The 12,118-nt window shown below is 55.6% G+C and overlaps 1 protein-coding gene across 1 annotated transcript in view; it reads right to left on the reverse strand.

Annotated features, from left to right (window-relative positions):
- The window catches only part of VWA5B1 (von Willebrand factor A domain containing 5B1), a 29,173-nt gene extending 19,114 nt beyond the window's left edge, over nt 1-10,059 (reverse strand). The window contains exons 1-7 of the mRNA XM_074892711.1: nt 9,994-10,059; nt 4,389-4,549; nt 3,946-4,107; nt 3,334-3,556; nt 3,036-3,178; nt 2,633-2,764; nt 2,242-2,366 (exon numbers count right to left, since the gene is read on the reverse strand). Of these exons, the coding sequence (XP_074748812.1) occupies nt 2,242-2,366; nt 2,633-2,764; nt 3,036-3,178; nt 3,334-3,556; nt 3,946-4,107; nt 4,389-4,527 (924 nt within the window). The 5' untranslated portion in view covers nt 4,528-4,549; nt 9,994-10,059. The remainder of the gene's footprint in view (nt 1-2,241; nt 2,367-2,632; nt 2,765-3,035; nt 3,179-3,333; nt 3,557-3,945; nt 4,108-4,388; nt 4,550-9,993) is intronic.
- Nucleotides 10,060-12,118: the final 2,059 nt, after the last annotated feature.

A 12,118-nucleotide genomic window follows, 5' to 3' on the forward strand; every position in this document is an offset into this window, starting at 1 on the left:
TCTCAGCTGCAGTGAATCAGCGCGTCGCTGCTTTCGAGGGAGCTCCGGGACCCCCCATCAGCAGCCCGTGGCCTTTCATCCCTGGGTCTGCAGTCTGGAAACATGTTCCACAACAAGCAGCTTGGTCCTCGGGGGCTTTGTTTGCCTTTTTTTTTTTCCCCCCTCTTTCAAAGGCTGCTGTTTCTTGTTGGTTTCATCAGGAGTAAACCAGACCCCAAATAACCAGGCTTGTTTTCTCCAGCCGTGAGTCATATTCCTCGATCTCCGAGCTAACGGCCAACCTTTATTTTACATAACTCGCTAAACTCAGGAGACCCTGCGGATCAACACACACACACACACGAGCTTCGCTTTCAGCTGTGCTGCTTGAGTGCTGCTTCTCTGACCCCTGTGAAAAGACGGTTCCCATTCACAGGAACAAGTACCTCGCTGTCACCCCAGCTCTCGCTCATCCTCCCGCATTCCACTCTCACGCTTTGGAGTATAATTCATCAGTCGCTGGGAACTGGGAGGGCTTTTTCCATCCTCATTTTCCTTCAGCCATATGACATGATTTTGTTTAAGATCTTCCCCAGCACGGATGTTTATCAAATTTCAGACTAGAGGGATCCTTGCTGCCTCTCTGTCCAATACTGAAGCGTGGCCCCGTACCTACCCACAGCACTCCCTGGGGTGCTTGTGGGGACCCAAGACATAAATCCCTGCGTGATCAGGATGAGGCCATAACCTGGATTTCCTGCTGACTTCAGAGTGAATTTTACAAGCAAGCCTTCAGTAAACAGCCTCAGAGCTGCTGCTACAGGTCAGCCAGAAAAGCAAGCATCTCATCTGCACCATCTCTTCTGCTCACCTCCTCTCCCCTCTGTTCCCTTTCATCCGTTATCCAATTACAGTAAACTAATCAGATCTTGTCGACCGAGAGTTGATTCCAGTGTGCATTCGTCCCCACCACCCCGCTAGCTGACGGGCATCCAAGGCTTTTGCATAACAAACCGAGGGAGGAAAATTAATTATCATTTACTGCTGAAATTTCTGGGCTAATTTAATTTAAGCCGAGAGGTGTCCAGTGTCATGCTCTGAGCAGCAGCAGTTCTAGCCCATAATCTACCCCAGATATTCAGGGCATCTTCTCTGCTTCTTGCCCTTCTCTGTGCAGTTGCTTTCCTGGGGCAAGAAGGTGGGTTTCCTGGAGGGAAATGGCTCTGGAATGATCCCCCCCCTAGATAATTTGACGTGCTAAAGACAGAAATAATTAGAGAGCCATCTGAGCCGTAGCGTGGGAGTTTCATTTCGTTCCACCTGCCGCACGCTGCACACAATTAGAGGAGATGCCTGCCGCGTGAGCAAGCGCAGTCCTGATCCCTGCACCGTGCTGCCAGGGAGAGCGAAGGGCAGAAGGGAAGAGAAGAGGCTCGACGTGTCTCTGGTGAAAGGAGGAACCGTGGCAGCACAGGGAGGCACCTCTGCAGCAGGTTGGGATGTCTGCCAGGCAGGCACCCAGGCTCAGACCCATGGAGAAAGAAAGAGTTTAAGGGGAAATCAGCATCCCCGGGCACAGACGAGAACAGCAGTGCGTGTAAACCAGGGAGCTGACACACTAAGCTGTGGTTACACAAGTGCAACCTGAGGTGCAGAAGCCCACCCTGGCAACTCAGAGGGCTCTGACCAGTCCACTCCTCTTCGCTGATCCCACACACAGCAACGTGGCAGCTCAGAAGTGCTAGGCTGTCACTCATCACTTCAGAACTGCTGAAAGACGAGGCACAGATCCCAGAGCAGATATTTTTCTATTTGCTGATCAGCAGAACAAAGAGAAGTTTCTCCTACCTTGTCTTCAGTTCAGCTCATTATTCCAAGCAAAATCACTTATTTCTCTCTGACAGCTATCCAGAAACTGTAAACATTTACTGAGCAATTAAAAGAATATTTTATTCTGTGTCATTGCAATAATTATAATACCCTTAATGCTATAACAATGCACCTATCTAATTATGATATGTTAGACTAGTACTAATTATACACACAATAACCATCTCAGAGCTCTTTCCACACTCAGTTTATCAGAAGCATTGCAGAATTTTCCCCTCTTCCTCCACACAAGCCCCTCTCTGAAGGAGGATGCTGCAGAGCTTATCAGGCCAGTGTAGTATCTGGTACTGCAAGCAAGCAAGCAATCATTCACTCGCACAGCTCCAGTCCCAAGGAAAGCCTCAGCTAACACCTGCAGCTTTTGCTTCTCACCTTTTTCTCAGCACTGGGGTCTTTCTTAGTGCCTTTAATGAAGTCATTCTTCCCCTTCAGGTGTCGTTCATATTCTGCAGGTGTCATATCACCTTCTTCCATTAAGACATGAGGCATGTGGGGCTCTGGAAATGAAGAGAATCGGGTGAAGAACAGCATCAGCTAAATTTCAGGTTTGGCAGAGATGCAGGCACCCTCGGTTGTGAAAACAGAGCAATATGTCTGAGCTTGGGCAGCAGGGGCAAGCTTGAGAGGGTCCAGGATTATCTCCTAGCAAGCCTAATGCCTGACAATACTTGTAAAACCAGAGCTAACCCAGTTGTCCCCAGCACTACGGGGGAAGGTCCCTGGAAGGGGCAAGACCAGCAGAGAGGAAGCAGAGCCCACCTACCACTTGGGTGGATCAAGATCTCCACGGGTCTGTCGAAGGTGTGTTTATTGGCCAGCGTGATCACGATGCTCTTGGCGGAGCGAGCGGAGGGGTCGGCATCTGCCCGGATCTCGTGCGTGGGGCTCTCAACGCCTGCCCAGGGAAACCGAGGTGCAGTTAGGGACTGAGGACGGGGAAGACGGCGCAGAGGGGACAGCAAGGGAAGATGGCAGAGGACAGGAAGTAAGTGGACTGTGCGACGGCTCTGCCGTATCAACGCCCCACATTAACATCATCACTGTACTGGTAAATCCACCCCAGCAGAGCTGACTTGCCAAAACAGACTCCACATCGGGGAGGCAGAGAAGGAGGAAGAGCGTGGACAGGGCCGTGAGGTGGTGATAAATCAGCCTGACACTCCTACCTGCCAGCAAGCACGGCCCCCGGATCTCCAGGTGGAAGCTGAACTCGTACTCGAAGGGGTTGGTGGCCTCGCTCTCCAGCAGCTGAGCCAGGCAGAACCTGCCCCCTTGCTCCAGGCTCCCCGAGCCACAGTAGTGCTTGTCCCTGCCGGTGAGACAAACCCCAGTCAACACTGTGCACGTTATATCCCCTCAGGAACTGCAGATCTGCTGGAGGTAAAGCCCGCAGCCAGCTCCTGCTCTGCCAGTCCCACATCCCCCCGGCGCAGTCCCAGCCAGAGCCTGTCCCGTTTTTCATACGTTCGGAGCTGGTGGCTGGAAAGGCTGCTGGCATTCTCCAGGCTGGGCTGGGGGACCCTGGGGACACACACAGCTGGCAGAAGGACCCTCACGGCCCCACTGGGCAGTGTCTGCAGCTCAGAGGAGGTGCTGATGAAGATGGAGATGCTTTCCAGGGGAGGAATCGTGCCTAGGTTAGCCACAAAAGCAATCCTCTCCAAGTCCTCATCCATCATGATCCTTCCTGCACAGAGAGAGAACCACACCAGGGAGACACAGTGTCACAACCGTGGAAAATGCTCCTCCCCGGGCCTCCTGCGACCACCCCAGCCCTGGACCAAATGTCTAAACCAGCCCTCACTGCACACATCAGCCTTTCTCTAAAGAGCCTGAGCCCCAGCCCTCTGCATCACTCCTCCGGCTGTCCAGAAGCAACAGTGCTTTCCAAAACGGATGAGGTTGCCACTTTTGGCAGACATTGGAAGGACAGGAACACCACAACCCAAGGCTCAGCCTTTCAAAAGGAGCCCTCTCGATGCTGTGGCATATGCCAGCCAGTCACCCCCTGCCACCTCCTTGGTTTTTCCCTGTTTTTCTTCCCCACATTCACTAAAACACCCCCAACCCCCTCACCACTTCCATCTTGAGCTCTTCCATCCAGGAGGCTGCAGCCGTCAAAATACGTGTCATCTATCTTGGCTTTGTCTTTGATCTGCACAGTCATGGCACGCCGGGACACGGCTGCCTCGAACCCGACGACGGTGGTGCACTCATCCAAGGGGTAGACAAAGAGACCTGCCAGCAGAAGGGGTTTTTTAGCAACACCAAGCACTTGCTCAGGCCCACCAGCCAGGACCACAGCGGGGCAGCTCCCTCTTGGCACTTCCCTGCATGCTCCTGGGATTTTTCACCCTTCAAAAATTGTAGCCTTGGGCCATGAAGGGTACAACTGAGGACACAATACACTTGGTTACTCTTCCTGAAAGCATCTAAAGGTTTAAGGCACGCACAGAAACCCAGCGCTGTGATATCCCTGGCTCTAAAGCACCCTTCAAGCTTCACCCCTTGAAACTTGCCTTCAAAAGCCTGGGCTTCTGGGTTGCGGTAGGTGAGCAAGGCTGTCATCCCGAAGGCATAGCCGCTGACGCACGACGTCACCTGCGACGCGGTGAGGGGCAGCGGGGAGCGGGTCGTGCGGTTAATCAGCCCCGGCATCTTCCCGGGGGTCTGTCGGTGACTGGAGAGAGGTGGAAGGGTGAGAATGAATGAGGAACCCCAAGCACCCAAAACACTTGTGTCCTCCCACCACCTTCACTTTGGCTTCTGCAGCCCTGAGGACAGAAAGGTGACTGATCCGGGACGGGATGAGACCTGGGCTTGACAACGCCACTGGTGGAGATGGGGATGGAGACAAGACCCTGGTGGGAAGGCTCCGGGCAAACACTAGCCCCAAATTCCCGCTGGCACAAGCGAGGAGGTTCAGATTAAACCTGCCTGGCTGGGGATAGGCAGCCCCGGAGGTCGACACTGCAGTGGTGGATCACACATCTCACCAGCTCCTGCACCCACCTACGGCTTGAGTCTGGGCAGAACGGGTTGACATCTTTTTTTGGCCCTTCTGCCCTTCTCATTATCCTCCAGACTGACAAGCTTCTCCAGGATAAGACTATGATCCTGAGAGTTTTCCCTTAGCCTGTGGGAAGGGCGAGCAGGCAGGCAGAACCAGGCATCCTCCCTGCCCTCCCACGCCCTTGCCAGTCCTCCCTGCGTTGCGGGGAGGTGGCCACGGCTCTGCTGCCCAGCATCTCCAGCTCCCTCCTGCAAAGGCTGACTCATCCCTCCGCTTTGCTTAGTGGAGACATTCAGATGCAAAGTGGCTACTTCTGCCAATTACATTTCAACTTTTTCCCCCCAAGCAGGTTTTCCTCTGTTCCAGCTCATCTCCTGCAAGACCGAGGGTTTCAAAGGAGACCTTTCAGGTAGCTCTCAGGCCACATCCAGCTCCCCTGGGGCATTGGGAGAAGTTGCTAGGCAGCAGTTCTCCCTGGCTGGCTCTGCAATGCTTTATGCAATGATTTACAAGGCCCAGGAGGAGCCAGCAGCAGTGAAATACATCAGTTTCTCATTTCCTAGCAGTCCTGCGTTATTAAAACCACCTTTATATGCAAATGCCATGGAAGACACAAACGGCAGACATCAAGGCCACAAGCTCAGGCAGGAAAAAGAGAGGAAAAAGGGAGAGCAAGGGACAGCAAGCAGGGCTGGCTGGGATGGGGGAGAGCAGCCAGGGCACCCCAGCATATAAAACAGCAGTGGAGAAAATGATGGAGGGCAGTAATCTGAGGGCACGCTCCTGAATCCCAGCCAACAAACTCAGCTGTTCCCAATTTAATCCTCCTCTGCTTCCACCACAAAGGCTGCTCACACCACGGAGCCCGGGGGATGCATCCAGGGGGATGTAGTCCTGCACGGTTGGGAGATGCAGGAGCGTGTCCGGCTCGGCTGCTCCGGCACAGGAGTCCTCCATGAGCCCAGGGGAGGCCATCACACCGGGATGCTCCAAGCCACACTAACAGGGCTTGTAAAGTCAGGAGCTGGCAAGTGTTCACCTGCTACAGGGAGAGATAATGAAGGTCGTCCTGCTGCCAAGATGTGGCAGAGGCCATCAAGATATCGGGAACTGATTAAATGGCAGGCGGGGGAAGAAGGAGGGGGGAATATTTTGCCTTAGGGAAAGAACGAAAGCAAGAAATAACAAGGGGAAGATGCTCTTTACCAGCTTGGCACAACGGGAGTTCATTACGGGGTTGCCAGAGAGGTGAGAATTCAGGCTCGGGGAGCGTGACTTCAACTTGGCAGCTCTCTTGGCTGCAGAGACTTACAGCAGAGAGATCCCAGCCCCTCGTCTTTCCTGCACTCACGGGAGATGGGGACATGCCCCCATGGGAGCTGCTCTGCCAGAGGGGATTTCTGCATCACCCAGGCCAACACAAACGTTAAGGGACCCTCGGCAGGACGCAGAGCCCCGTGCTGTGTCCTGTATAAAGCGAGCCAGGAGAGTTGCACCTCTCTGGCAACTCCGGCGTGGCTCAGGGGAGCCCTGCACCAGCTCTGCCTGCTATGCCAGCTGCAAAAACTGCCCCAGAAGAACAGGGAGGGCTCGGTGGGCTCTTCCCAGCTGCTTCATGCCCTTTGGACAGGGTTGGGAGGCAGCCGGCTGCTGCCATCACAGCCCAGGGGCTGCTCCACACACATCGTGTCGCCAACGCCATCAAGTGACTGCAGCATAGAAAGGGGAGAGCGGGGAGGCTGGAGTGGGGGAGAGCAGGGGGAGAGCTGGCTTCTCTCTTCTGTGCCCCCCCAGGAACCCACCCCGGCTGCTCCCCATCCTCCCTTTGCTGCTCCAGGACCTGCCCTCGGTCTCCATCCAGGTCATGGGGCTGGACCCTCAGGACAGGAGCTGGCAGGACCGCACATCCCAAAAATTACCACCAGCATTAACTGCTGCCCAGGGCATCCCTGCCTCCACCCAGCCCTCAGCACATCCCCTCACTGCCACCAAACGTGCCCTGCCTCCTGCACACAGCAGGTGTGGGGCCATCCCCCGGACCCGGCCACATGCCTCCTGACCCACAGCCTCACGCTGCCTTTGGCATGCCGGGAGGAGAAGGGGGAACCGTTGGTAAACACCTTCACCCAGCTTGCTGCACCGCCAAAAATCCCCCACGCCCACAATCCCATCGGCCAGGGAGCTGCTCAGGGCTGGGGACAGAAATTGTCCCTTGGCCAGCCACGCTTAGGACCTGGCACACCGGGATGCTACCATGTGTTTATTTATTTTTTCCCCTTGCTTTGTAAACGCTCTTTCCTTGGCAATCTGCCCCTCCTCATGGCCACAGAGGAAGGAGCGACGCCATTAATGTGCTCGCCCCGTTCCAGGCCCTACCCCTGGCTAAATGCTGTGCAGGATTTATGGAGAAGACCCTGATGCTGCACCGACGTCTGCGGCCGGGGCCGGTGACGCGTGGAGTGCGCAGACGGCACTGCGACACGCAGGCTCGCCCAGAGCTTGCACCAGCCACTCCTCCCGGCTGCAGGCGCCGGCCCCAACGCTCGGGTGAGGCTTGGGGCTGGATTTTAAAGGACTGGGTTGGAAAGGGTGTTTCTGCACCTGAAAAGGGGGTGCGATGCTTGAAGAGCTGCTCAGAGCTGCCTGGGTGCATCTTTGCATCTCTAAGTACTGATGTGCCCTCAAAAAATGTGGCTTTTGAGCATGTGTGGTAAAGACAGAGGCACAATAATGCTCTTCCAAGGTGTATTTTCATGCGTTGCACAGAACAGAGCAAAGTGTGAGCACACAGCCTGGCTTCTGCTCAGGGCCCAACTCCCAGAAGCAGGTTGGGGGCCCAGCGGTGCCACCACCACGGGCTCCCTGGCACCCACAGCCAAAAAAAGGCCAGTAAGAACCAAACCAGCACTTGGCAGCTGCGATAAAACCACATGCTGTCTGCAGCACATCCCACCTGGCCCTGGTGTCTGAAGGGCAGATGTCCAGATGCAGCTCCAGCTGCTTTTGCCCCCCAAGACACGCACACAGCCGTGTGAAGCCCAGCCCTGGTGCTGCACATGACGATGGACGCATTTTAGGGCCGTTGAATCGCTTGCACCACCCTGCTGTACCCTCTTACCAGCCTCAAATGGGATCCCTTGGAAATCTCACCTCCAGGTCCAAGCCAGACCTGGGTCATATCCACACTGCTTGGAGGGTGCCTGTTTTTCCTGCAGCTGGATAAAATATTCCTTCTGCTTCATCTGTATCAATCAACACTGACATCCAGTGGCTTGTCAGGATGATTACAGCCTGGACACAGATGTACAGTCCTGGACAGACATCCCTGCCTGGTGGTGGGATGCCCCGTTGCACCACAACCCTGGGAGCTGTCGGGCCACCACCATGGGAAAAGAAACTCCCACCTGTTTGTGAAACCAAGACAGAGGAAGTCCTCCGCTTCCCAAACTTTTGGGGCTCTCAAGCAGAGCCACACTTTGGTATTTCCCTGGTTTGGCAGTGGCAGCATGGCTCGGGCAGCACACTGCTGGGGGACCCCGACTTTGCCTACCTCACCCACAGCAGCTGCAGGTCACGCCTAAGACATGCAGGACCCCTCCAGCAGCTCTGCCCCAAAGCACCAGCTCAAACCTTGCCAGGGGGCTGCGACTCCCCAAAACATTTCTAGGAAAAAATAGGAGCAAATGGTGTCCGAAACGGTGTAGGCAGCATTCTCCTGTCCGAGCCCCTGCACAGGGCAGGGAGGGGAGTTTTGCTGGCTGATGGCAGCACCTCCTGGAAGTGACACAGATCCACCATGGCAGACCTGTGGGAATCTCTCATGGAAAGCTCCGGGAGCTGTTCTCCCATCTCCAGCCTCCCCTCGCCTCAAACGGCAAGCGTGGGGTATCCCACCTGCTGGGAAAACCAGCAAAACAGCTGCCGTGCTTCACCCCAGAGCCACTGAAGGGTGACAGCATGGTACCCCGCTGCCAAAGCGGTGACAAAGATTTCTGGCCAGAGGCACACATATCCCTTTGGGAGTCAGCCTGTGCCCCAAGGGACACCCCGAGGCCTTGGATATGAAGGCTGGGGGAAGGTTGGGGGAGCAGGCGGCTCCTGCCAGCACCCTGCTGAGAGGGGCACCCCATGAAAGCAGCTGGGCTCCCCCTTCCCAGGGGGATGCATCACCAGGTTGAGACACGACTGACAGTCCCAGCAGAGCCAAATTTTGGGGACTGTCAGTCACACCCCTGGCAGGTCTCTTGGGCCACCACTCTTGCCCCAGAGCTGGGTCTCAAGGACCTTGATTCATGTCCCAAGCCCTATTTCTAGAGCCATCAATCACGTCCCTGGGCAGACAGCATTTCTGATACAGGGTTTAGTTAACCCCTGCCTCGCTGGGCTCACAGCTGCACCAGTGCGGGAAAATCTCTGGGTTGATCCAGAGGGGGAGGTTTTAGCCCAGACACCTTTCGGCTGAGCTAAAACTGTCAGGCAGCCAGCCCCACGCTTGGGATGCATCCAGAGCCAAGGAGACACAGCGGGCCCCCAGGAGCAACACAGCCCTTCTCCATCCACCCCTGTCCTGCCCTGCCCCAGCCACGTGTGACAAATACAAGCCAGGTCCTTGGTGCTTTGACCCTTACCGGAGGGATCTGAGTCCCCCCTCACCCTGCCAAGGTCAGTCCTCCCTTCCCCCAGACCAGTTGTGTCCACAGCTGGGATATCCCACCTGGCTGCCCAGGAGAACAAAAGCCCATTCCCGCCCCAGCATCGTCCCCCCCATCCAGCCTCCTTTGCTTTCCCTGTCCCCTGCCTGCAGGGAGATGAAGACAGTCACTATTAATGTCTGTAGAATTTTGGGGAGGGGAAGGACGCTCAGGGGCTCACCATCCATCTGGGAAAAGGCAAGGCAGGGAAGCAGCAGCTTGCAAAGTGTGGGCTTGTGCCTGCAGAAATATTATGACAGGGATCTCTTCACAGAGCGGCTTTGTGCTGAGATTGTGCACAGCCTTGGGAAGTAACAGCCCGCACACACACACACACACGCACACCCCTGCAGAGCACACACAGCCCAGCCTGCTAAAAAGGTGCAGGAGCAACTGGAGAGTAGCCACTGCTTTTCTTACCTTTCCTGGAAGAAGAGAGAGGAGGAGGAAGAGGAGGAGGAGGAGGAAGGGGATGGGGGGTGTTGGAGCAACTTCACCCACTCCTGCCAGCCCCTGCAACTGCCCGCAGCTGGGCTTGCGGGGCAGGAAGGGCAGAAGAAATCCCGAAGGCGGCAGACACGGCTTCAGACTGCTTTTGTCTCTGAAAGACACGGAGAGACGGAGATAAGGAGAGAGAGAAAAAGGGAGGGAGAGAGGGAGAGAGAGCAAGCGCCAGGGCTTGGGGTGGGGGGAGCACTGCACAGCAGCCACCTCAGCAACCTGTGGCATTCACCCCCCCCCAGACCCTCCCCGGGGCCCTCTCCATCGGGCAGCGGTGCTGGGGCTGCCAGTGCTGTGGGGTGATGGGTGGGGGTCCGGGATGGGGAAGGGGGCTTACCTAACCGGCTCCAGCAACATGTGCCCCTGTGGCGAAGCTCTGCCCGGGAAGCTGGGGAGGGTTTCTTGCTCTTCGGAGCCAGCACCCAGCTTCCCACTGCCAGCCAGCTGATGAGCACACACTTTCCGGAGCTGTTTGGGTGACCATCATTAAGTGGAGCCATTTGTTTTGTCAGGGAGGTAACCATGACAATCACCCTGTACACACACCACTGGCTTCTCCGTGCCTCCTCCCCTCGCTCCCCTCCTGCTCCCGGGGGCTGCAGGGGAAGGGGCGAAGCCCACCCGGGCAGAGGAGATGCCCTTGTTGGCAGAGAAAGGGGGATGCAAGCCAGCATCCGAACTCATCTTACCCATCACCCCAACTTGCCTCCCCAGGGTGAGATTTTCCACAGTAGCTGCCGAGAGAGGGAAACCCCCCCCTTTCTCCCATCGCCTTTCACTTCTGTCCTCCCCTTGCTCTTTTAGAAAAAGGAAAGCATCCTAAAGCCCCCCAAAATCAGTCTTCTGCAGCCCTAGGCCACATCTCCCCTCTTCCCCCCTTGCTGTTGTCTGCTCAGCCACCCTTTCCTCCCCAGGCACACCCCAAAGCCCCCCACTGAGCAGCCAGGGGGCACAAAGAAGGTCTAAAAGGGACCATCCCCACTGGCAAAGGGGAGTGGTGCTGTCACAGCGGGATGTGCTTGTGCAGGACACAGTCCCTGCCCCGAGCAGCCTACGCTTAAACACAGGAAAAAACAACCTGTAGATGAAAGGGGAAACTGAGGCAGCAGGAAGGGAATGAGCTCGGCCACTGTCCCAGAGCAGAGCTGGGCACCAGACCTGGGCCAGAGCAGGCAGACGAGTAAAGCTCCTCCTCGCTGGTACCTAAAAACGGTGATAACGGTGCTGCTGCCGGGAGGCAGCTTGCTAACATGGAAAATATCACCGTCTCCCTCGAGAGGAAAAGCTCTCTGACACAGCAGTGATCTGCGGGAGAACAGAGGTTGTTCCCTCCACCTCGTCCTACGCAGAGATGCAGATCCACCTGCAAATCTGTCTGGTTTGAGTGTCCCACCGCAGACCTGTCCCTGGCAGTAAATCCACCACCACCGGCAGACTGAGCCCCTGAACTCACCCACCAGGCTCTGCGCTAAAATCTCTCTTCCCTATAACCCCCACGTCTCCCTTTCTGTCTGAATTCAGACGAACCCGGAGCATTTTCTTTCTCTCCCTCGTCTCTAAGCATACATCCCCATTGTAGGAAGACTGGGGTGACCCTAATAAACTACTGTCCCTAATAAACCATCTTGTCTTCGCCGAGAAGGATGTGCTTTAAGGGAAACGGCAAGAAACTCTGCAAGCAAACGCCTAGTTGAGAGCTTTTTCCCTAAGCCCAACTCCCAGAGGCTGACTTAAGCCCTGAAGCTTGAGAATTTATGGTTCTTGCTAGACAAATAAGTCAGCCACGGAGAAGCCTGCGTCCCATGTTTCCAGCGCCTGTTAAAATGTTTGCTTACTATGGCTTTTGGCTCTTATGAAGAAAATAACATATGTCAGGAGAAATCCTGGGATTCATACCAACAAATCTGGTAGCTGCGGCATATTTATTCATAAAACAGAGCAGGATCTGACATGGAGGCTGAGGCAGATGCGAGACCTTGGGAGAACAGAAACAGAGTTGTTTTAGAGGGAACTAATGTTTAGGACCAAAGGTGAGACTGCATCG

This window comes from Strix uralensis, chromosome 23, assembly GCF_047716275.1.
Source record: "Strix uralensis isolate ZFMK-TIS-50842 chromosome 23, bStrUra1, whole genome shotgun sequence".
In the NCBI taxonomy this organism is placed as follows: domain Eukaryota; kingdom Metazoa; phylum Chordata; class Aves; order Strigiformes; family Strigidae; genus Strix; species Strix uralensis.